This window comes from Scleropages formosus, chromosome 8 (genome assembly GCF_900964775.1).
Source record: "Scleropages formosus chromosome 8, fSclFor1.1, whole genome shotgun sequence".
NCBI lineage: Eukaryota > Metazoa > Chordata > Actinopteri > Osteoglossiformes > Osteoglossidae > Scleropages > Scleropages formosus.
The window spans coordinates 4,533,484-4,558,293 of NC_041813.1; the positions used below are offsets into that span (position 1 = coordinate 4,533,484).

At 45.3% G+C, this 24,810-nt stretch overlaps 1 protein-coding gene across 1 annotated transcript; it reads right to left on the bottom strand.

Annotated features, from left to right (window-relative positions):
- Positions 1-2,488: 2,488 nt before the first annotated feature.
- On the bottom strand, positions 2,489-22,573 carry ppp1r21 (protein phosphatase 1, regulatory subunit 21). The gene is made up of 22 exons (XM_018725156.2): positions 21,763-22,573; positions 19,406-19,474; positions 19,123-19,272; positions 18,816-18,917; positions 18,404-18,568; positions 15,417-15,475; positions 15,171-15,265; positions 13,670-13,722; positions 13,170-13,319; positions 12,875-12,976; positions 12,008-12,096; positions 11,541-11,677; positions 10,672-10,764; positions 9,328-9,455; positions 8,972-9,124; positions 8,186-8,278; positions 7,627-7,887; positions 6,958-6,993; positions 6,326-6,442; positions 5,198-5,296; positions 4,967-5,095; positions 2,489-4,067 (listed from the first exon to the last, which is right to left on the bottom strand). Exons 1-22 carry the CDS (start codon positions 21,814-21,816, stop codon positions 4,038-4,040), a joined length of 2,364 nt encoding a protein of 787 aa, XP_018580672.2. The 5' UTR covers positions 21,817-22,573; the 3' UTR covers positions 2,489-4,037.
- Positions 22,574-24,810: the final 2,237 nt, after the last annotated feature.

Below are 24,810 nucleotides of genomic sequence, written 5' to 3' on the forward strand. Positions count from 1 at the left end.
CTTTTTTTTTTTTTTCTGTTCCACCAACACGAGGAGCAGTTTCTCCCGTCACCTTTCATATTCTCTGCTGAGCCCCAGGTGGTTGGTCAGAACTTAGACTTCTCGGGAAATTACTTATTAACTTCAGAGATGCTCTCGCACTGAACTCCAAACCCACCGACTTAAAACCTCTCTCCGCTGCCAGGGTGACTCATGGGAAATGAGCCCCTACTGTAGGAAGACGGGGCACATGCAGGGTGTTCTTGTCACAGAGCCCCCGCAAACCCCATCTCCGCCCGCCCCTTTTAGTCAAGGTTATGGCAGTAATCACAGGGCAGGAAGACAGGGCAGAAACTATCAATTACAGCATTGATGAGAGGTGCTGGGAGAAAAAGAGCCGTTTCAGGGCTGTATTTTGTGGCAGCCCGCGAGACAGTTAGCCAGAGGCAGGCGACACCGATCTCGGACCTGAAGGTGGCAGTGGCTGTCGAAGTGAAGTGGGAAGGTGGTGATGTATTACTCTCACGATGAAGGGGCACCCATGAGAGGACGAATGAAGGTGGGGATCGCGACCCTGTACACACCTGTTAATTGCCTGCCCGCTCCTAGAGACGTCAGCCGCCGCCTCGGCTCGCTGTACAGTAAACAAGCTCCCTCTCCTACTGTACCCGGTGCTGTGGGAAAACATCCGTTTCATTTCGGCTGACGCTCGCACCCTCCCCCGATGACGCTTATTTTCCTCACCGTCTCAGAAGGCCTGCAAGTACACTTTCAAAACTTTAAAAGCCCAAGTACAAATGGTATGCAAAACTGAAGAAAATTAATCGCATTATGAAAATGATCTCAGAAAAGGCTATAAATCTAAAAATGCACTACAGGTGGCCTCCGATTTACGATGGGGTTACGTTCCCCGAAACCCGTCGTTAAGTCAAAAATGCATTTAATAAACCTAATACACGCCTCTGCGTGACGGACTGGAAGATGCGGATCGCTGTCGCTGCTCAGCATCGCAAGAGAGTATCACTCCACATATTGATTGCCCAGGAAAAGGTGGGGGGAATCAAAATTCGAAGTACGGATTCTACCGAGTCTATTGCCAGCTAACCATCGTAAAGTTGAAAAAAATCGCAAGTCGAACCATTGTAAATTGGGGACCACCTGTATTCGGCAAATCTCCTTCACGTGTGTTATGGCTGAAGAGATGGTGGTAAATTTTAGTTTTTTTTTATTGGTCAGAGCTATTTCCTTATGCCTCCAAACGGCCTTGAATACCAGCAGCACCACCTTGTTACAAATATTAAACTGGCACCATTCTGGTCAAGAACAAAATCTATACCACAAATCTAGCATCCACCCTGTCGATTTTCATCTGTGTTATAATCTTAAAACGCCTGAGGAAAAAAAAACCCATAATTTATTCTTGAAAGTCTGATACAGGTGCTCATTATGAGCAGCTGATAACATATTGGATATCGCTACTGTCTTTGCACCCTAATGTTGCAGCTTCAAATCTCACCTCCAGGTATAGTATCCTCGAGCAAGGTACTTACTCTAAATTACTCCAGTAAATTCACGCAGCTGTATAAACAGGTAAATAATTGTAAGCCGCTTTAGAAAAAAAGTGTCAACGTCCCTCCCTTATATCAAAAAACTTAAGTAGCTAGTAAGAAAAATCGCTCCCTTTTCTCCCCCCCATTCTTCTCCTTTCCAAATAGAGCAGTAACTTGGGTTTTGGTTCAATTTGACCATTCAAATGTTTACCTTCATCTTGATCAGCCGTCGCAACAACTGCAGCGAACACTTTGTTTCGCCCACGGGCCGCAGAACTACTAACTGCAAGCTGAAGATCTTCCCAAACATGCAAAAAGCCAAGAAAACTAGAGCGACCACAACAGGAGACAAGAGCGTTACCAGGAAAAGGAGGCAGCGGCATAATTCTCACGAACAGGGAAGAGGAGTTAAGGAGCGCAGCCAGACTTGGGAGTTGACAATACCTTCCCCAGGTTTCCCGGGGTCAGGAGGAGGAAGGGCTCCCGGATCTGGTTACGCCCATTCCATCACTTTACCGAGCGCTTATGTATAAAACTTGATATCATCACTCTATTCCTTTGTTCAGTCTTGACACTCTACCAAAACCGCCTTCCTTCAAGGTGTGTCAGCATTTTATACTCTGGAACATTCCTTCTGCCATGCATTTGGGTGACATGCAGTTCTTCAACCACCGTGCCTTGCGCTGAGACATTAGTAATGACTGGGAAATACCATGAGGACTGAGCCGTGTCATTGAATCGCACTGGTGGGGAAGGGATTTGGCGACACTTTCCGCAGCTGGGGAGAGAGCTGACGAACTGTTTGTAAACCACGACACCCCACCCCTCCCTCATGGCCAGGCTCTGCTTTCAAAGAGCCGGTAACAGCCAAATGATTTGAAAGAAAAGTCCCCCTCCAAAACACCACCCCCCCCCCCCCCAACCCCTCAAGACCACAAATCTGAGTTTGCTCCTTCCTATCAGGTTCATCAGAATGATGTTGATCTGATTCTGGTTTACAACTGCCAACTGAAACAAAACGTTTCTAAACAGCACAAGCCATTTCTTAATGGGGGGACCCAAAATATTTTTGAGTTGAAAAGCCCCATCTCCTCAAGTCCTCTAATTCTTTGTGTAAAATGAGGATGGGAATCATACACAACAGCAGTGGGCCCAGTCTGTTTATTATATTTCATTAATGCATCCATCTCAGAGTACAGGCTAGGTTAATTGCAGTGATACTCAACAATGAATGGATGAACAGTCCAGTAAATCATCTGGCACACCCCAGACTTGTGCGACGGCCGCAATAGAGTAGCTCTTCATCAATACTTACACTGAAGTACAAAGCGTGGCCTTTCTTTATGGACTCGGACTGCTTCACTGAACATTTTGACCGCGTGAGACGACACTCATCGAATTACAGAGCATACAGATCCAAAGTTGCTTCACAGAAAAGAACAAGATACCAACATTTTATGAAAAAAGGGATACATACAACGTGTTTCACATGAATAGAAAGGAGTGTGTGTGTGTGTGTATATATATGCAGTAACCCTTTAGATCCCTTGTTATTCCACTGTTTGGAGGCAACTCCTTAGTGCACTATTTTAAGCTATTTTCCTGTGGATGAAATTGGTAGAAAACATACAACAGAAACGGTAGATGATTTGTTCCAATTCCCTCCTTTTCTCTCTCCCCCTCCTTCTCCCAGCAGAATAAGGCTTCAGGAGGTATGGACACCACCTGCATTTCTAGTCTGCCTCCGGGCCAGGTGCTCCGAACAGGATGTCCTGTCATTGGAGGGAACAAGCTTGGAGGGGGGGGGGGGGGGGTCCCCTTTCTGTCTAACACCTGGAGGGGTCCCTTCTCATCCCGAGGTTCATTGTTTTAAAAATCACATTATATGTTTCACATGGGCTTGTCGTGCGCAACACTTTGGTCCCTCACACACACACACAGATTACGTTCTCACACTCGTGCACGTAATTACAGCCTTTCATCATCACACCACTCACGTATTGTCACCCATTACTGAGTTTGTGTTATTTCTCACCAACTTAAACGGAGACAAGACCCCTCATTACCCTCCTCCGCTGTGATTCCCACCCACAGGTACTCAGCGAGGTCATGTTATCACACTCTGGCCCTTAGCAAGTACCCAGGGACATGCTCCCCCCCCTCAGAGAAACACTTCCACCTCCTTTCTTCTTTCCCTTGGTCTGGGGCCAAGCAGCTGCTTCCTGCCCATAACAAGAAGCACATCACAAACAAGAGTTTATATATGCACATGGAGACAGAGTATTAAAAAAGCTTGCTTTCCTGCCAGAGTTGCCTCAGCCACCACACATGCCCCCTCCCCACCTCGCTGCCACCGTCCAGTAGCTTCAAACTTTAAACACTGTCTGATGCCACATGAGCTGCAGCTTTCCGGCAACAGCGTCAGGACAGTACTGGGCAATCGCGTGGTCCACTTGGTCTCCCCCAGCCTACTCCGGTGAGGAAAGGGAGCCGTCTTCTGCGTCCAACTTAACGTCCCTTGTTCTTTTTCGAGTTTCCCTGAGGAGTGGAAATGAGGAACTCTTTATTATTCAGTTCTCAAACAATGAAGGTCATGGAGGGAAAAGCTGTCTGGGATTTTGAGGTATTCTTTTGGGGTTCTGCTCTATTTGGCGCTGATAAAAACAGTTGTCGTGTTGATGCTTACACGCCCCAGGCTGTGTGGGTTCCACACGGCTGTGGTTAATTGCCATTGTGAGGGTCATTCTGACAAACCCTATTTGGATGTGGGCCCAGAAGCAGAACCCCAGGTGGTTTTAATGAGCTCAAACTCTTAAGATTGAAGGGGGAGTCCAAATCCCAAGCTGTACGTCCCCCTTCAGTGCCTCCTCACCAAACAAACCTCTTTATTTTTAAAAAAGCCATTTTGGCTGCTTCTGTCAGTCTCCTAACAACTTTCCCAGAAGTTTCTAGCAAGTGCTCTTCCCATACAATCCCCTGCTGTCGACACGCTCTTGCCCAGCATAGAAACCCCTCCGCTCTTCCTCTACCTTATAGGTACCCGACTCATTTCTGCTCCCCCACCGCTTTTTCAAAATAAAGTAGCCTTGAAACGCAAACAGCTACACAAACTACATGGAACAGAAAGTCACCATTTTATTCCACTTTGAATATACGGCAATCCCAAAGAATTACACTCACATTTTTTGTTAATCCTAGAAAACATTATTGATGTACTTTAATATAAAGGGCTGTTTTTTGCTGGGTGTCATCTGAATGTCAGCGCTTTGAGGGAATTCAAAACATGTACTGATGCCCAGTTCACACGAGCAGCCAGGTCATGTCATGCGGTGCCCTGTTGTTTCACTGGGGACATCTTGCCTAATTTGAGCGTGTAAGGCATCATGACAGTTTCACCCGATGTGACTCCAACACGTGTGCAGTCAGGGACTCCGTACCTTGTTGCCCAGTTTAAGTGTATCAATCTCCTCCCGTTGCTTGCTCAGAGTCTCATTCATGCTGCAGAGGTGGTCACTCATCATGCTAAGCTGGTCCTCGTAGCTCCTCTTGGTGGTGGCCAGCTCATCCTGTCACAAGGAAAGATGGGGACAGAGAGGGGAGAAGACTGAATGCATGAATGAATCTCATCTGGGTGCTTGGAAACTGAAGGGTGAGGTGGACAGCAGTACCTGCAAACGTGAGATGTTCTGATTGGCCAGCTTTGCACCCTCTGTCAGGGTCTCACGGGACTTTTCAGCAAGAGCCAAGCGCTTAGCCAGGGCACGACACTGCGCAGCGGGGGGGGGGGGAGGAGGAGGCATACCAGAACAGTGTTAGCACCCATACATGGAAAAAAAAAACACTAATAATATATCATAGTGTCTGGAAAGATACAAAAAAAAAAAAAAAAAAAAAGGTCATCCTCATTGTGTGTGATACACAATGAATCAGAATCAGGTGGCTAATCACACCCATGATGCACTGCTGCTGCAAAGGCATGTCCTCCAGTCACTGTGGAGGAGAGCTTAATATACACACTGATCTCACACAGACATTCACTGACACAAAACAGCCTTAGACCATATTCCCCTAAATTATCTGTCGAACAAAAGACAATTGTCACCGATACCCCTGTTACCACTGACCTGGTGTAAAAATGCCTTTACTGTACTATGGGCAGTGAGGAGAAAAGCTAGGCTGTGTGTGTGTGTGTGTGTGTATATATATATATATATATATATAAAACACACACACACACACACACACACACACACACACACACACACACACACACACACACGTGTCTACTTCACTTGTACCCAGACCCCTTTCAATATATTCCCCTGTGTTCAGCTAAAAAGAAAGCAGTATAAGATGAGCTAGCGGTATAAAATGGAAGAAAGAAGACTCTGTTGCTCAGGATGCTTTTTATTATTATTAATTCACCTACACTCTAACAGTACTGGTAAACTGGCATCACTATGCAATACCAGTAAGAAGATTTTAATCTCAAAGTTGCCAAACATACAATAAATACTGCATGTGGAAATATGGACATAAACATTATGATTTCTCCTTGAAAAGTCTGATTGGATTAAATACATGACACAGAAAATTAACGACAGCAAAAAAGGAAGAGGATGCAGGGGGAGGAACTTATGGAATAAAGATAAAAATGGCAAATTACTAAAACAAACAAGGAGAGAAATGAGAAGGAAACAAAGTACTGGAGTGCATCACTGGCTCATTTGTAAAGGGAATTCATATTTTGTGTTCCTGTGCAAAATTAAGCATGGATGACAGAGGTGCATCCTCACCTCGGCATAGAAATGGACGGCCTTACTGTCGGACATCTGCAGCTGGGTCGTGAGCTCCCCCACCCTGGCCATGTAGTGCGCCTTTATTAACTGCTCCCTGGACTGCTCATCTCCCACCTGGCCAAAGGAATTATGCGTAAGAGCTGCAGTAACACACAGCTGAGATTTATACACAGCGTGCTAGCTGCTTAGCTCCACTAATGAAGGCATTAAGAGAAATACCACCACTACACCAAATCAAACAAAAGCAGACGGAATAATAATGGGCACAATTGGGGAGAAGGGTCACAGAATTCCATCCAGACTAATACTATGGAGAAAATCAAGGGTTCCAAGGATCGGAAAAATTACTTATTACTGAAGGAGGCAGGCAACAACCCGGGTTCTGCGGGCACTAGATCAGACCAGTTGATTTCATGGGCTATGGAGCACCAAGGACGACTAAGCTTTACATCTTAAGTCCGCAGAACCCACCAATGCTATAAAAATGATAAAATAACACATAAGAGCAATAAAAACCTACAGCTTTTTTTTGTTAAGAGAAATATTCTTGTTTATCTTGTCAGAGGAAAGGAAAATTGATTACACAATGTATTTAAAATACTCATTAAATGATAAACGGATCCACTTACGTCTTCCCCACTCAATGTTGTGGTCAACATGCCAATCTGTTATCACAGAGAGATATAAGAAATGGAAGTTAACACTACAGAATCTGTGCGAAACAGAACACACAAGGGGAGGGGAAAAAAGGTGCCCTGGAGGCATCAAAGTTGTGGGAAATTGTATCCATAAAAGGTAATTAACAGTTAATTGGGTAGATGGAAAATGTGTGGATTTCAGCCTGTTCGCTGGTGTTTCGCATTATGTTTCCACCCTAATAAAGTGCTCCAGGGGGGTTTGAGCCCAGCAGTTTATATCTTGATGTCGGAAACAGTTCAACAGCCCTTTTCTCCACACTCCTGTTCTTCCGCTACAGCCTTCAGATTCTAATATAAGAGTATTTGGAAAAAAAACTCAAGTGATTAAAAAAATTTAATAAATTTTTCAAAAAATCCATGTCTCTCACACTGGGAGTGTTAAGTCCTGATAAACTTAGTCTTAGACACAAGGAATGAGAGGATAAGGAAGATTGCATGTGCTCATCGAGCATTTTCAGATAGCTCAGGAGGCTTTAATGATTAAAATTACCTGCCTTTTCTATTTTCACATTTCAAAAAGCAGCAAGAGAAATCATTAGCACTATAACAATTTAAAGTACTACTGACTGCATGCGTGCGAATGGGAAAGTGCTTACTAACCAGGCTAGATGATTGGGCCAGCTCCTTCCCTGCCCCCTTCTCCTCTGATTCCGCATCTTCCTGGGTGGCAGGGCTCGTGCTGCCATCCTGGGGGGGTGGCTGAACAGCAGGACTGGTGCCAAGGGCCGCAGCTAGACGAGCCTCCAGGTCAGCAATGCGCAGGCTCTCCTTCTCCAGACGCACCCGGCCCAGCTGCGCCTCCAGAAGCCAGTGCTCCTTCTCTTGCTCCAGACGCGCAATCTTCTCCTGGCTCTGCTGGACCTGAGATGCAGACATGGGCACCGCATTCATGTCTCTGCAAGGAATCTCAACAGAACGCAGCAGAAAAGAGGCTATGGGCAAAGGGGGACAGAATCAAAGCGTGAGGGGCAGGAGGTAGGAGAAATGCAAGCACAGCAGTTCTACTTACATTTACAAAATGAAGCTCCTCAGTGGGCATTTTAAAATAACTCAACAATCTCTCACACACACACACACACACACACACACACACACACACACAATGTCCAAGCTGAAACTTTTTGGGAAAATGGTATGGGAGAAAAGAGAGTGGTCATACCTGCTGGGTGAGCCCCTCCCGACTCTCTGTGGAGCTGGTGAGCACACGGCGATTTGAGAGCGCCTCTTTGTACGGCACAGATTCCGGCCTTGACTGTAGAGGGTAGGAGGTGGAGACAGGAAACACACACACACACACACACACACACACACACACACACACACACACACTGCATTGGGAAACAGTTTTAAGAGTACAGAAGTGGAACTTCACCTTACTTCAACACTTCCATGTTCCACTCCAGCATAACTCAGAAGGCACCGTGTTCTATACTTGACAAAGATAAATTAATACCCCCACCAATATATTCCAGTATTTTTACATCCGTCAATACGTATACTTGTGTACATGAAATGTAAACTACTTTCCTTATTTTACACATCTAATAATTCCTTGTTACAGACAGCGGTGGAAGAACGGAGAGGAAAATAAATTTCGAAATGTTTACATGACGACTCTAGAAAAGAAACTTTCAGGCAATAACTGTGTTTCATGTCTCTTTCTGCTATTTGTACAATTTTGTTGAATGCAGGGAAAGCACTGGGGAAATGGGCCACGTGCCAAACAGGTCTTTGAATAAGTGTTTCACTTCAGTTACACAGCAGTTCACAGCTTTCCAGTGTCCTCTGGGAAGAGTACAGCGCTCCAATAATTAGAATCGTCTTTGGAAACTTTGAACGGCATTAATTATTGTTAATTAACTACAATCACAGCTACGTCAACAGTGCACTGTCAGTTGGGGACGGTAGCAGCCACAAAACACAGCAAGGACGTGACACCACTGACCCTTCTGAGGGCGAGCATGTATGCTGCTGCCTGCTTTTTGTTACCCAGCATGCACTCCGCGTGCAGCGGGTTGATGGCGCCTGCTCCACCCCTGGGCCCGTAGCCCGCCGATGACACAAAGAAATCCAAGTTGTTACTGAAGAACGTGGCCATCTGCAGGCAGTAAGAGAGGACAAATACATGTAAACTAGACTCAGAAGAACACGAATGACAGTAAATCCGCAAGGAAACTGTGCATCAGCTGTTACAAATATGAAAGAAACGCAAATGAATCAATGAATGTGACGAGGTTTCAGTTCTGAAAGTGTTCCCTCCATCGCCCTGGCTGGCCTGTCCACCCGCTCGGTGTGCACTACCTTGCCAGTGCAGTTGGCAAGGGAGCAGAGGGAGGACAGCAGACATTCGTTGGTGGTGCAGAGCTTCTCTGTCACAGTGGGCAGCTCTTGCTCCAGACTGGCCTTCTGGCTGTAGTGCTTCGACATCTCTGCGAGTGGAGGTCACAGAGAAGTGCAGAAAATGTGAGTCCTCATAAACCCATTCAGATCCATTAGTTTAGCTCACGCAGGTTGCGACCTTTCTTGTCTTGTCTAACCCCACGTTTTCAGCCAACTATCTGCATCCGATCGGCCAAATTCTTAATCTCCTCTTCCAAGCAAGCCACCATGTGAATTCAAGTACACACGTCATGTACATACCATGATCCGCTTGCTTCTTTCACTTTGCGGGCAGTAGGTGTTATGTAAGAGCCCTGGAGGAGAGCATTACTGACTAGGATTCACCCACACCCCTCTAGGTACCCAGATGACTACAGCTGTCACTATGAGAAACAAGGGGGCCACAGTCCCAGCTGTGTGACCCACTCAGGGGAACAATCCTGGTTCCTTTGGCCTTCACACCATAAACTGTTTGCCACAGCAGGTCTTGAACCAGACTCCCATTAAAGAGACCACAGCAATTTATCAGCAGCTCACTAGGGAGACCATAACTTAAAATTCTACACTTTATGCCCATTTTTCACAGCAACATGAGGTTAAGCACCTTCCTCAACAGCAGAGCGGCAGTGCTACATCTGGGACTTTAATGTGCATCATTTCCATTACAAGACCAGCTTTTGAACCCTCTGGTTGAGCAGCTCGTTCATGAAGGGAAGAGACGTGTGACATGTTTACCTCTGGCTTAGTTCAAGGCTAGAGACATTGAGAATGTTAATCAAAGGGTTCCAAAGCCAAGAACAAGGAGCACAACGCCTTGGCACAAAGATCAAGGTTTTGCACAGTTTGTCAAAAGCCAAATACCCCCATAGTGCTCGTGCTCCCTCCCCCACTCCTTCTCAGGCTCGAAGAATCCCAGACTTCAGAGAGACACTGACAAAATGCCAGCCTGGGCGCAGAGTGAAGAAAAAAACAACAACCTCATGCCAGTTACGGCAGCTGTGCCAACTGGCAATACTCACAGCCCCCACACAATTCTGTCTTTACTACAGTTTAAATAGTGAGGTACAACAGTACCCCCCACTCAAGAGAGCACTTGTGCTGGAGTAAACCGACAAAATCGCATCAATGTAAAAACAGAAGCAGAGTAGTTTTGCCCTAAAAATTAATTTAAGAGCTGCAGCTGAATGCAGCAATAGAATGGGACTCGATGCAGTGGGAGCTGTGACTGATGGCAGCGGCGTGGCATTGACTTATTGAACACCCTACCTTTTACGGCGTCATGCAGGCCATGCAGACAGGCCGTCAGGTGAGTGAAGACAGTGGCGAGGCTGGTCTGAGGCAGGGTGTCCGGACGAACACCTACACATACGAGTGGAAGAAAAATCTGCATTGTCACACACCCAGGAACAGTCAACTAATATGACACCACAAATTTACATTCATTTAGCTGATGCTTTTCTCCGAAACGACTTACAATGTTAACCTACTTGCAATTATTTACTTGTTTACACAGCTGGCAATTTTAGTGGAGCAATTTAGGATGAGTACCTTGCCCAAGGGTACTGCAGCTCAAGGGGGGATTCAAACCTGCAACCCTTGGGACCAAAGGCAGCAGCTCTAACCACTATGCTACCAGCTGGCCCCGTACACCCCCTCAAGTGCACACTAATTGTCACTGAAAAAAAATTTACTGCATATTACATACTAATTTCAAAAATTTCATTTTATGAAAGGCATAATTGTTTCTCCTGCACTTTTTTTTTTTGGAAATATCAGCTTGACCTTTTTCCTCTTGCACATAGCACTATTTCAGATATTTTACAAATAATCCCATTTTACTGCAAAGACAGCATGGATTTCAGTTAAGCCAACTCAGCATTGAGCAAAAAAAAAAAAAAAAAAAAAAAATTATATATGTGTACAGCATACTATTCAGCAACAATTCAAAGGTAGACAAAAAAAAACTATTTCATGGTTGAAAAGTGTGCAAAAACACTTTCCCATCTTTAGGAAAAAAACATCCAGAGACAAAGCAGCAAAAAGGTGCCACAGCTCCCTCTAGTGGAAAGTCCTAAGCCATCCATCTGCTCATTTGAGGCCAGAGTCTTCGAGGTCAGTCAGGATGGTTCACTCACTGGGAAGGGCCAGCAGGCAGATGTAACTTTGCAGCTTCTTAAAGTGGGCTGTTATCCTCCTCATGTCAGACTGTATCTCCTTATTCTTGGAGTCAAGAGAGGAAGTGCACAGGGGGGCCTCACATTCCTCTTCCAGGCTAAGGCACACCAAGCACAACATATACTACACAGTCAAGACAAATCCCCTTAGCAAGAATTCCGGATGATAATGTTCTCAAGACATCACATTTTTAAACAATTAGTAAAATAGCTACACCAGGCTTTATCATGCAACATCCATCCCATTATCATAAATAATTTTGGTCTGCTGGAAAAAGCAAAACTCAGCACTTTGACAATGTGGAGGACCAGACAATCTGCTGGTAGGTTAAAATTTGCTCCACTACAGTACATGTGGAACTCCAAGACTGAATCTTGTGAGTTGTGCTACAAAGGAGACAAATTGTTTAAATAATGCATCCGCGCACCTTTTCAGCTGGTACGGTAGAAGCTTCTCAAGATAGTGAGTGTAGGAAGCAAAGTTGCTAGAAAAGTCCTTCAGCTTCCCTACGGTTTCCTTCAAAAAAGCATAAACACACAAAGCTAGAAGCCAGGAAAAAAGCTGCAAGGAAACCAGTGCTTTTTAGGCTGTTGGGTCCAGTATTCAGAAAAGACAAAGTAAAATTCTCTATGTAGTGTTTTTATGAAAGCGCCATGGGTTTCCTTCAATGAACTGCAGTCAAAATACAGTTTTACAGTATTTCTAGTATCTGTCATTGGTCTGATATAAGAAACGACACTGTCAGCAGTACAAGAAGGGAAATGCTTTGCCTGAAGGCTAAAAAAAAAAAAAAAAAAAAAAAAAAAAAAAAAAACTCACCGGAAGACCCTACTACTGCATACTTTTAGACTGTAGAAACAAGTTAAATTAGTAAGCATTAAAGAAATCAACTATACCCACTAATGAGCCATACAATTGCTATCCAAGGGTACATATTTTCCTTGCGATTCTTAATGTGTGTACTTTGCCTTTGAACGTTCAACGTTTGCTAAAATAGGTGCACGACACCTTGTTGATCAGCTGGGACTTATTCGACGTCACCATTCCACCTGTTTTTACAGCAGGGTACTCCTACTGGAGTAACTCGTGGTGGGTTAGTACTTTGCTGGTTCAAGCCCCACTCTACTCATGTGGTGTTCTTGAGCAATATTCAGGGTACAAATGCATGTTCTTAATCGCTGCGTTACCTTCAATCTGCTCTCGTGTATGTGTGGGAATGAGCCTGAGAAGCATACTTGTATGTGGATAAATGTTTGTGTCTGCATCTGCATGCATGTGTGGGTGCATCCCTCACCAGGGTGGTGACTGTGTCCTCAGTAATGCTCTGGTGCAGCTGCAGCAGGCCTTCCTCTAGGGGGCGTACATAGGCCGCATTCTCGTGAAGGTACTGCGAGAACTACGGAGGAACAGAGCGCTCGGAGGATCAGTACCCGAGAGGAAGAAACAGAGGTACTTGGGGGGGATTAAAAACAAACAGAGAACCGAAATCAGTGTCTGCAGACAGTCTACGGGACTAAAGAAAAATGGAAAAGACATCTATGCAAGTTTGACGCATTTCCATGCATGGGATGCAGGGCTTCATTGCCTACCCTCTGGTTCAGTGGAGAAATTGGCTCGATGGAGGAGTCCAAGGGGTAGATGTGGACCCTCTGTTCTGTGTAGCTGTGGAAGTTGAGCAGCGCAGCCACCAGGTCTTGGACAAAACTAAGCGCCTGAGCTGCCACATCGCGGGCCTTTAACTGCACGCAAGAAAGAAGGAGGGTACAGAGAGGGGATTTGTGGAGCGACGGAAGTTGAGTTAGAAAAATCCGATCAAGGCGAGTGGGTGGAAAGGAAGCAGTGACAGCAGCAGGAAGTGAGGGTGCAGGGGGAGAGTGTGAGGACGTGAGAGGAAAGCATGTCAGGAACAATTAATTTTTTTTTAATTTTCATTATCAAGAACAATAAACATGTTCACTCTCTACTGAAGACAGCACCAGGACGAATACAGACTGAAAAGCACCAGTAAACAACTGACTCAGTGCCATAATGTGACCATAATGCCATTAAGGACATCAATACCTCCCTCTGCGCCCACCCAAAAACTCACCTGATGTCTCCGGTTGTGAGGAGGAACATTCAGAGAGTTGTAGTCAGTGTGTTCTAGAGAAAGACAAGTATGCAACTTTTAACCCGACAATACTAAAAAGCTGAGACATCTTCAATTCTTCTGTCTATTAAGTGAAGTCTGGTGTATCCAAAACCCTTTGACAATTCCAGCCACACAGGTGTTTGAGTAAAGCGAGATGGATCATACTTTCAAATAAAAACAACCAAGAACCATGTGAATCAGCATCACTTTCAATTCAAACCAGCACAAGACAGGAAAATATTGCAGCATTCTGGCACAATTTTGCAAAGTGTCCCAGGTTTCACTTCCTACGCTGTGGTGTGGACCCTCAAGGTCACTGATGTTGACACCACCCCTCCCAGAACTCAAAGAGAACCCTTTCAGCAGCTCAGTGTTAGATGAACCTTAGACAGGGTGAATCGCAGGTTGCAAGATGACAGGGGTGGATCGTCTGTGAGGATGTGTTTGGGCCCAGTTTGTGGATGATGTTGCAGTTGAAGAGAGAGAGCACAGAATGGGTAGAAAAAGGAGTTTCAAGCCCTGGTCCTAGCAACCCCTGTGTATACTGGTTTTTCCTTGCAGCTCTGTGTGGATTGAATTCAAATTTCTTGGGCTTTTCATTGAGTAAACCACAGGATTTAAGTCACATTACACTGAAAGCAGTAAGCAAGAAGTTTAACACAAACTACACAAAATATACTAGTGATGGTACACATTTTCATTGTAGTTATACTGTGTTTTTGCCTTACAGAGGAAAACAAAAACAGAATCACATATATATTACTATATCTTTACAGTGTAATGGGTATTCCAAGAATAAAACTCTCTTGATTTCAGCAGGCCCAGGAAGGGTGAGGAACCTGCTGTCTTCTGCTGCCATTAGTAAAACCACTTGTGGTTCAGTCTGCTTTGTACATTTTGTACTTGATCTGAGCCAGCTGTCTTAGGGAAAGTGCTATATAATAAAAAATAAATCAACTAAATTTGACAGAACAGACTTGTATTCTGTCTTTCATTCATCTCACAGACTAATTCTAGATCCAACATACACGCAGGGCTGCCAAGACAGACCGGAAACTGCAGGGTTAGTGACTGTATGGGTTTCTTTCTGTTTGAACTGTAACATCTTACGAATCAAATGGAAGTAAAAAGAAAAACAATTTTAAGCAGAGACCAAATATCAGTTCAATGCAGTGGCATTCGCTTAATTCACTGGCTGGTACCAGTGAAGAGCAAAGCTGCATCACAGAATTTCCTGCAGTAGTAGAATGTATTTTTTTGTACCCGAGTAGTGAGCAAAAATTCACCAGGGTACCATTATTGCTCCAGTTTGGTGTGCACGCATCTCTCCATAAGATGGAAGTCATGGAAAGAGAATGTCGGCTTACATCTCCTCTCTTTGCATATCACAGCAAGAGATGTGTCAGCCTCTCAGTGATCCCCTGAATGATGCTGTTTTGTGTGTGTGTGAGGGACTTACTGGTGTCATTGAAAGGGACTTTCTCTTGGATGACATTGCTGCTGTGCTCCAGCTGCCTGTTGAGTTCCATCTGGTACTTCCTCAGCTGCTGTTGACTGTAGACGTTAGACAAGGGTAGACACCTGGACACTGACCATCGAGCTCGAGAAGTGTTCTCACACACACTCACACTCACACACACACCACGCAGTTTCTGCTTGCAGCGCACAAGACGTTCCACACCAGGAGGAGAAAATGCGGGCTTACCACTCTTCAGTACGCATTCGGCACTCTTTAGCCTCCCTCTCCAACGCCTGTGACTTCACCTACAAGCAGAGGATCAGCATGACTTCAACACCATATCTAATAACACAAATGGTCCAAGTCTAGCTCTCAAACGTTCCTCTTCAAAATAGAAGTACTTACACAAAACATCAAATCCTGTATACAGTCATACCCTGAGAGATGCTCATTTGCGTTACGAGAATTCAGTTTCACACGTGGCTCTATTTAACACCCCTACTTTAGCTTACAAGGCTTTCCTCACATTTCCTAAAGCGCGAGCAAGCGCGCGCGCACACACACACACACACACACACACACACTGAAGCCGCTTGTCCCGAAGGGGGTCGGGGCGAGCTGGAGCCTAACCCGGCAACACAGGGCGCAAGGCTGGAGGGAAAGGGGACACACCCAGGACAGGACGTCAGTCCATCACAAGGCACCCCAAGCTGGGCTTGAACCCCAGACCCGCCAGAGAGCACGACCCGGCCAAACCTGCTGTGTCACGCGCCACCGCAACGCCCCCCAAGAGCGAATTTGGAATTCAGTGCCTTCCATGAGTTGAGCAGTGTGAGACACTTATCCACTCACCAGATGCTTTTCTCCAAAGTGATGGACTGTGATTAACTATCCAAGACAACCTACAGAATTTGACAAGTTAAAGTAAACCGATTTACCCGTTTATTAAGCAGAGCAAGGTAACACTCATTCACACACTAGAGAGTATTTACCGTCACGATTTCAGCTGAAACACATCTTTGGACTCTGGGAGGAAATCTACACTAGCCCAGGGAGATGCACGGGGGTTTTATTCTCAGGAAGGGCCAATTATATGTATATTAATTCTAAACACATTGGTTTTTCAATTATTTCCTTTTTTCTATATTATAAAATTTTTATTTATACATTTTATAAACATTCATAATATTACATTTTATTCATTTTTGTGTAAGCACAAGTTCACCTCATAAATCATGAGTGCAAGTACATAGCTACAAAAGAGCTGAAATTAGCACAGGTAGACAGTCATACTGCATTACAAGGTAATTAAGGAAACCACCTTGTTATACTGTGTTACGATGGCATGTTAGACATTAAAGTAATTGTCCATTTCAATGATATTTGGTAAAATGTTACAACAAGTGGGGTGTCCGTTTTGGGGCAGGGCTTAGGTTAACCATTGAACTCTACCTCTATCATTGAATTTTACCTTTAAGCTACTAGAATTTACCTTATACAGGGTTTGCCCAAAATGCATACTTTACATTAGTACTACATGGGAAATGATTGAAAATGTCTAATTACTAAGAATGAGGAAGAGTTAATCCATCAAGTTGTATAACGTGCTCAGTGAACTTGTCTGCCAACACAGAAAACAGCATTTAACATCTGAACACAATGTATTGTGTCCAATTTCCAGAGTGAGAAACAGAGTAGAGTGAGTATTGCCATTAATAACACAGTATGAATTACTGTGTTCACTAAACTCCTAGTAATCATTAAAAGCTGGGATAAAAGCCACCTGTTTAATGACTATAGCTTGGTTTAAAAGTTGCACACTGAAGAGATAATATCTGATCCCAATCCATCCAAGACACTAAGATGCAAAGTGCAAGAGGGCAGTAGTAATTATTCTTACTGCTTTATTTTGCCTGCACCTTTACCCAAGATGGTAAAGTTGTAGATGGGCAACATTACAACAGCCAGCAGCACTGTTAAGAGGGCTCCTACTGCAGGGTGTTCTTAATATATCCATTCAGGCCAAGTACCTTGACCAAGGGTACTAACAGCAGGACTTAAGATCCAAACCAGGAATCTTCAGATTACAAGGCAACAGCTCTAAGAATTTCACGACCTGCTGTCACCATTGATGTTAAACAATATTGTGTCACCCAACTAACTAGTCATCCTCAAATATGGGGCAGCTGGTAGCGTAGTGGTTACAACTGCTACCTTTGGCCCCAAAGGTCACGGGTACGACTCACCTCCGGCTGCAGTACCCTTGAGCAAGGTACTTACCCTAAAATTACTCCAGTAAAAATTACCCAGCTGTATAAATGGGTAAATAATTGTAATTATCTTAACATTGTAAGTGACTTTGGAGAAAATCATCAGCTAAATGAATAAATTAACTCAGCTCTAATACTAATGTTACAACACATTAATTTAATTGCCTCTGCTGGCAGCTCAAAGAAACAGTGTGACGCAACAATGCTGTACAAGAGTTCTAGAATTTTCCACCTCTGGTATGTTGGGGGTCCCACACACAAGAAGTCCAAAATGAAAAGCCCCAAAGGTTCTCATTTTTGGCTACGTTGGGTTGCAATGATCTCCCTCCATCTTTCAGAACTGCTAAATCCCTCTCAACATTCGAGAGGTGTGTCGTAACATCTCTTTTGGACCCATTTCTTTTCTGATCTGTTGCATAAACTTTCACCGCATTAATCGGTTTGTATCATTTTAATTGCACTCCCACATTTATATGCAGCTGCTCGTGTGATGTTAGTTAAACGGCGCCATTAGACTTCATTGACTGTACTTTAAGAACTGTGTGTCTGCATCTCTGTCTCGCCATCTGTTGGTGAAAAGCACCTTTGTTTTCTGTGAGCCGAACACTACTTTGGAGAAAAGCATCTGCTAAATGAATAAATGTATATTTATTTACATAATAAGTCATGGTAACTGAACCAAAAAGGAAACAAGACAGACATTCGAAGCTGAAGCAATTACAAAATCAGCCATCAAATGTCAAGGAAAATTACAGATTTGGAAATATTCCACAAAAATTAAAATCATAAATGGCAGCTAGAGTATTGCTAATTACCTACTAAGCAAGTGATGCTTAAGCAATGAAGCACCCAGTAGTTACCAAGCAACTCAGGTGTGAAAGACCCTTTGAAGCTGCAAAGATGTTTTAAAGCAGATAAAAATTTTAGGTTATTTAAGATGAGGAGGACGGGGGGGGGGGGCACCTCAAGCCTGGCTTTGTCGCTCTGCAGTTTCTCAATGGTCTCCATGTACTTATGAGTGAGACCATCCACCACAGCCTGGTGCTGTTCCGAGTCTCGCTCTAGCTCCTCCAACCGGGCCCGTAGCTGGGCTTCTTGACGCCGGTGCTGTTCGTCTGCCTCATAGAACTGCGGAGGGAGGTGGGGAGGAGTACAGAAGAACGACGCACTCATTACGTCCACCGTTTCTCTCAAGTTCATACCTCAACCCACAAGTACACTCAATGTGGTACGCTAAATAGCGCAACATTGCACAAGTAAATAATACACTAAACACTAACAAGCAGCACTAATAATTTAAGATGGACATAATTATATAGGAAAAAAAATGATGGCGGTAGAAATTATAGTAGTGTTTTATACTGCCAGACCTCACCTGGATATGTAGCCGCTCATTCTCCTGGATCTTCTTCTGCAGGTCTTCATCAAACACGCTCTGGGTCTGAAGACCTTGCTGAGAGGGAGAGTCTCCTTTGCTCTGCACAGGTGCAAAAAGCCACATAAAACGAACACCTTGGATCACTCAGACCACAAAAGACAATGTGCACAAAAAAAAAAAAAAAGACTGCTACTACTTCCATGTTTTCTTACAATCTTCCTGTCTGATTTGGCCTCCTTAACCTATGCAATCATGCTCCTTGGGTGGTCATTGTGCACACCCCTCGTCCATTATTCTACAGCACCTTGCTCTTCCGGCCTCGCTGGGCCTCGCTGGCAGCCAGTTCCTCCTGCAGCAGCTCCACGCGCTTGGCCAGCTGTTGGTTGCGGAATGTGAGGCTGTCCATCTCCTGCTCCACCTTCCGCAGGCTCTGCTCTCTCTGCTTCAGCTGCTCCTGAGGGAAAGATGACACACTCGATCATTATCAGGGGCCATAGTTGCTTATGCAAAAAAAAAAAAAAGTTACTTCAGGCAAGCAAACCACACACTGAGACCAGGGTAGCAAGCGGGGGCTTTGCAAGTCGTACCTTCACAGAAGCTGAGTTGGCTTGCTCGTCTACCACAGCCTTCTTCAACACCTGGTTCTGAGCCCGGAGCTGCAGAGAAAGCAGAATATCATGAAACTCAACACACATGCACTGACTTGACAGTAAGTGCAGTCTCCTGGGACAGTTACTTTTAATCTCTGACATTTTAACCAGCTAATTGCATTAATAAAGTGCACTTACAGCTCTTCCCGCAAAACACAAAGATGGGCAGCTACAGGAAGCAAACCGATGACTGCTGCAGTCCCATGATCATCCGGCAAGGGAACACAATACTAAGCAGACTTGTAGACACTTTGTTTTCTCATTAACTAAAGTGTAGCCCTTGCCAGTGCTTTTACAAGAGTTTTAGGGGAGGGCAATGGCAGGTGAGCAAGCTTCACAAATGAATGACCTAAGTGCCAGGTCAAAGGCTTGGGGGGTGGGGAATCAAGTACAGTCATGCGCTGCTTGACAACGTTTCGGGCAATGACTGACTGCATATACGACGGTGCTCCCATAAGATAATGGAGCTGAAAAATTCCTATAGACTAGCAACATCGTAACATTTATTTATTTAGCAGATGCTTTTCCCCAAAGCGACTTGAAATGAACTCTATGTAGTGTTACCAGTCTACACACATTCACCGTGGTGACTTACACTGCTAGATACACTACTTACAATGGTAACTTATCCATACATCAGTGGAAAAAACACACACACACACACACACACACACACACACACACACACACGCTGTACCTCACACACTATGGGCAAACCTGAACTGTATCTCCTTGGACTGTGGGAAGAAACCAGAGCACCCAGAGGAAACCCACGCAGACACGGGGAGAACATGCAAACTCCACACAGACTGAGTGGGCATCGAACCCACGTCCTCTCGCACCACCCAGGCGCTGTGAGACAGCAGCGCTACTCGCTCTGCCACCGTGCCACACACAACGCAACATGATACTCACGTGTTCATGGTGCTGCTGGTGTAAAACCTACTGTGCTGCCAGTCGTATAAAAGTATGTAATGTATGTATGTAAAATACATAATACTTGATAATGATATTCTGCATTTACTATACTGTACTTGCGATTTTACAGTGTACTCTTTCTCCTCATAAAAAAAGCTTACTATAAAACAGTATGCCGTGCTACGCTGGCAGCAGCGTCAAATCTTGTGTTTACCGTATCTCGACTGCATCGAGGCTATACATCTGGGTACGCTCTACGATCAAGGCTATACCATCTAGGTGTACGATTGAGGCTATACCATCTAGGTGTGTATAAGTACGCTCTACGATTGAAGCTATACCATCTAGGTGTGCGTTCACACAACAACGAAATCGCCTAACGACGCATTTCTCAAAACGTATCCCTGTCGTTAAGCAAAGCATTTCTGTAGTTACTGGATCGGGCACAGGGGATGGGCTCCAGAAGGAGAGCGAAATACTGAGAAGCTGGGCAGCAGGCAGCGCCTGCACCTGTAAAATTGACACTTTATTGCTCTGTACATTTTTCATCGATGAAAACAGAGCTATAAGTGAAAGATATAAGGCCTGTACTGGAAGACACAGTGACTGAGGGATGTTCTTGCTTCTTCTTAAAACAGGGTCCAGAATGGAATAATGCAGAATGATCTGAAGCACCAGGTAGCGCAATGGTAAAGCCACTGTCTTGCCAATGCAACGGAAAGTCCCAGGTTCGAATCCCACTCCTGCTCTAGTGGCCTTTGCCCATGTGCTTAGCTTGAACTGACAGTAAGGAAACACTGCCGCCTAGTAACACCAGGGTAAATCTTTACAAGAACATGATAAGTTGCTAAGTAAAAACGGGAAAACGTGGCTGAAATAAGTTAAGAAATGTGTCAGATCAGATTCTTAGTGAAGTTAAGAGAATATGATCCTAAGTTGTTTTTCAGGAAGGGAACAACACACAGAGACACATCAACTTTCAGTTGAAGTGAAAACTGCTACTTGGCACTTCCCTCTGAAATTTCACATGTATATCAGTACTTTAATTTAAACACATATTATATTATTGTCGACAAGCGTTATTGAATTTTATTATTACGACTATCCGTTGCTAACACACAGCTATCAAGTTTGTCCGTGGAGACAGCTACGTTCGTTTACCCTAGCCTAGCTAAGGTAATTCTTAATTCAAGTTAACTTAGTCTTAAGCTCCTTTGCTTGCAGCAGGAGGAGGAGGTGGGATTCGAATCAAATTATTACGTGTTGTGAAACCAGGTAAGACTAAGGCGGGACAAGCCACTAATCCACCGCACCGGTTAATACCAGTCAGTGTCACCTCACCTGGGGTAACCGTGTGTGTGTGTGTCGGGGCTCACCTTGGAGTACTCTGCCGCCAACTTCCCGTACTTGGCCTGCAGGTCCGCGGCCATGGTGGTGGTGCCGGTGCCGCCGACCGGGCCGCTGCTCCCCTCCGAACAACTGCGCTCAGTCAACCGAAACACGCCTTAAATACTTTCGAGCTGCAGCCACAGGTTCCCGGATGGACCTCAGGGCGTCTGAGCCCGAGGCCACACCACACAGTCTCCGCACAGAATCCCCGCGGGCGGGCGGGCGCGCGGACGGACACGCCGCTGACACAGACACAGACGGCGACCTGGCTAGCAGCGCGCGGGCGCGGACTCGGAGGGTTAGCGGCAGCCACACGCGCGAGGCGCACCGCGTTAACTCGCGAGCCGCGCAGCAGCTCGGCGCGCGCCGCCTGCGGCACAGCGGAGCATCACAGCGCGCGGGAGGCTCTCTGCTACCGACGACGGGCGCTCAGCAGACGCCGATCGCACCCCGCTCACTCACTGCGAGACGTTACTACACGACGAAGCGGCATCGCGGCGAATCCCCGTCGCTCGGCCGCAGAGTGAAGCTTCCGCTTCGACAACAGAGTTGGGCGCAAACTTGCGATGGTTTAAACCGGTAGCGGCCTCTAGTGCGTGGGCGACGAAGACGCGTCACTGCCTGGAAGGGATTTAAAGCAACAGCGACACCTAGCGTGTGGATGTGCACGCCGCGTCGCGAGCTGCATGGGTTCAAACCCCAACAGCGCCCTCTAGGGCGTGGATGAGCAAACTGCACCGTGTCTGCTTCATGTCAAGTTTTATTTACGTTGTTTACACACAGTGCGTGCATTAGCACGTAGACTCAGTCCTGCATGAACTCAAAAGTATACGTTCATAAAAATGAAACTGAAAAGAGTACGAATCAGAGAAAGCACCAGAATGTTGTTTGAGATCTTAACGCCACCTCACCTAAAAATCCTTTGGCAATCACGTGACGCGTAATGTCGCACAATCCTACCGCTGCTCATCTAAAATGCAGATTGCTTTTTTTTTTTTTTTTTTAAATTCATATTACCTGTATAATAAATCTACAACACGACACCAAAATGTGCCTTTCCGGCGGTTGCGTTGCGCCGCGAACGAATTTTCAAAGGTCCGCCGTTCCTTCGTCGCGCGGAAAGCCAGGCCGTGAAGCTCATTCCTAGAGTTCCGCTTTCCGCGACAAGCAAACACACACATTTGTCTCACATTCCTACCTCACATTCTCTCATGTGGAAGCACACAAACTGTCTAAGCTCTTTCCCTGTGCCTCTCCTAACACACACACACACACACACACACACACACACACACAAAGCCCACCACGCTGCCAGGGGCTCTCGCTCCGTCTGGTTACTTAGCAACTGTTGGCTTGGTGCGGTTTCCAGGGCAGCGGGAGGATGAGGGGGAGGGGTGCTCTCATTTCCAGCAGGACCAAGGCATTCGGCAGGGAGGAAGGGGGCACAGGCCTCCGACCGGCAGGGGATGAGACACTCGACACTCAACTGAACAATCGAGGTCACGCTAATGGATTCGGGGCGTATCTAAGCAACCCCCGTCTGGGTGTCGCTTTGTGTCAGCATTGTCCTCTTGATTAATTAACAAACGAGGAGGCATCGGTGGGACGTTAATGGATCTGCCATAACAGAAATCCTCCGACGCTGCAGAAATGCACAATGCATCAGTAAACCCCGCAGGTCTCGGCTCTCGGCTCCAGGGCCCGCGCGCAAAACGCTTCCCGGTCATTCTCCCATTCCCAATTTGACTCTGCGCATTAATAAATCATAATGTTAAAAGGTTTCAGGGTTTATTATACTTCGACTGGGCCGGGCGGGACAACATCGTTCATTAAGCGGCTGTCTTTGGAAGAACAGAGGAGCGAAAAGAACCGGGTGTGTAGTTTTTTCCATCGCATGCGCTATAAATCATATGTAGAGCCCAGGGCAGAAGTTGTAGGAAAGCAGCGGGGAGAAGATGAGTCCGTTCAGGGGATCCTGGTACTTAGTACAGACACACAGGAAGCGCACGACAAAACAAATTTACGGGCGCCACCTTTCCGTCCCAACGGATTTGCTGCTGCTCATCGTGCCAAGCAGGGACAGGTAACTCCGGCAGGAGGAGGGCAGCGAGGGACATTCCTAGTGAGCGTGACCTCCGGCCAACAGGTGGCGATGTTGGTCGGGGGGGGGGGGTATGACTGAAGGTTAAAGTTATATTTACCTGACGCTTTTCTCCAAAGTGACTAACAATGTTAAGGTCTTTTATAGTTATTTACCCGTTTATACAGCTGGGTAATTTCACTGGAGTATTCAGGGTAAGTACCTTGCTGAAAGGTACTGTAGCTGGAGGCGAAATTCGAACCTGCGACCTTGGGGTCAAAGGCAGCAGGTCTAACCACGACACTAAAGGCTGCCCCTATATGACTATACATCAGCGAAACAGGGACGAACCACTGTAATCAGACTCAAAGGCCCCCTTAAAAATAGTTATTTATCTCATACAAATTACATATGGGATAAATGTAACATATACTGTAGGTATGTATACCTGTAATATATATAACATATACAGAAAAATTGCACACCACCATGGTAAAACAAGAACTTTTTTTTTTTTATTATTCAGTAATACCATATATAATGCAATTGCATATCTTTGGCGAAAATAAACTTTATAAACATTTTATTAACAGAGGTTAGCATACAAAAACCAAAGGTGTGTCTGTCTAACAGACATGGCAGACAACTTACGCAAACTGATACTGGATTGGCAGCTTTAGTTAGTTAAACATGACAAAAATTGCCATTATAAAGATAGTGACAATAATAATAATAATAATAATAATAATAATATAATTTTGAAACTCAATCATCAATATCTAATAATGAAATTTAACTAAACTAGCCTGAAAACGTCGCCAGGTTGAAACTGTGAATGACAGTCGATGGCACTGGCTTCGCGAGCTGAGTTTCCCTCGCTGTGGCTATTCTATCAGTTTCCACCCCCGCAAACACACCCGCATCTGCCCATGGGAACCTTCTGAGCTCATTTCAG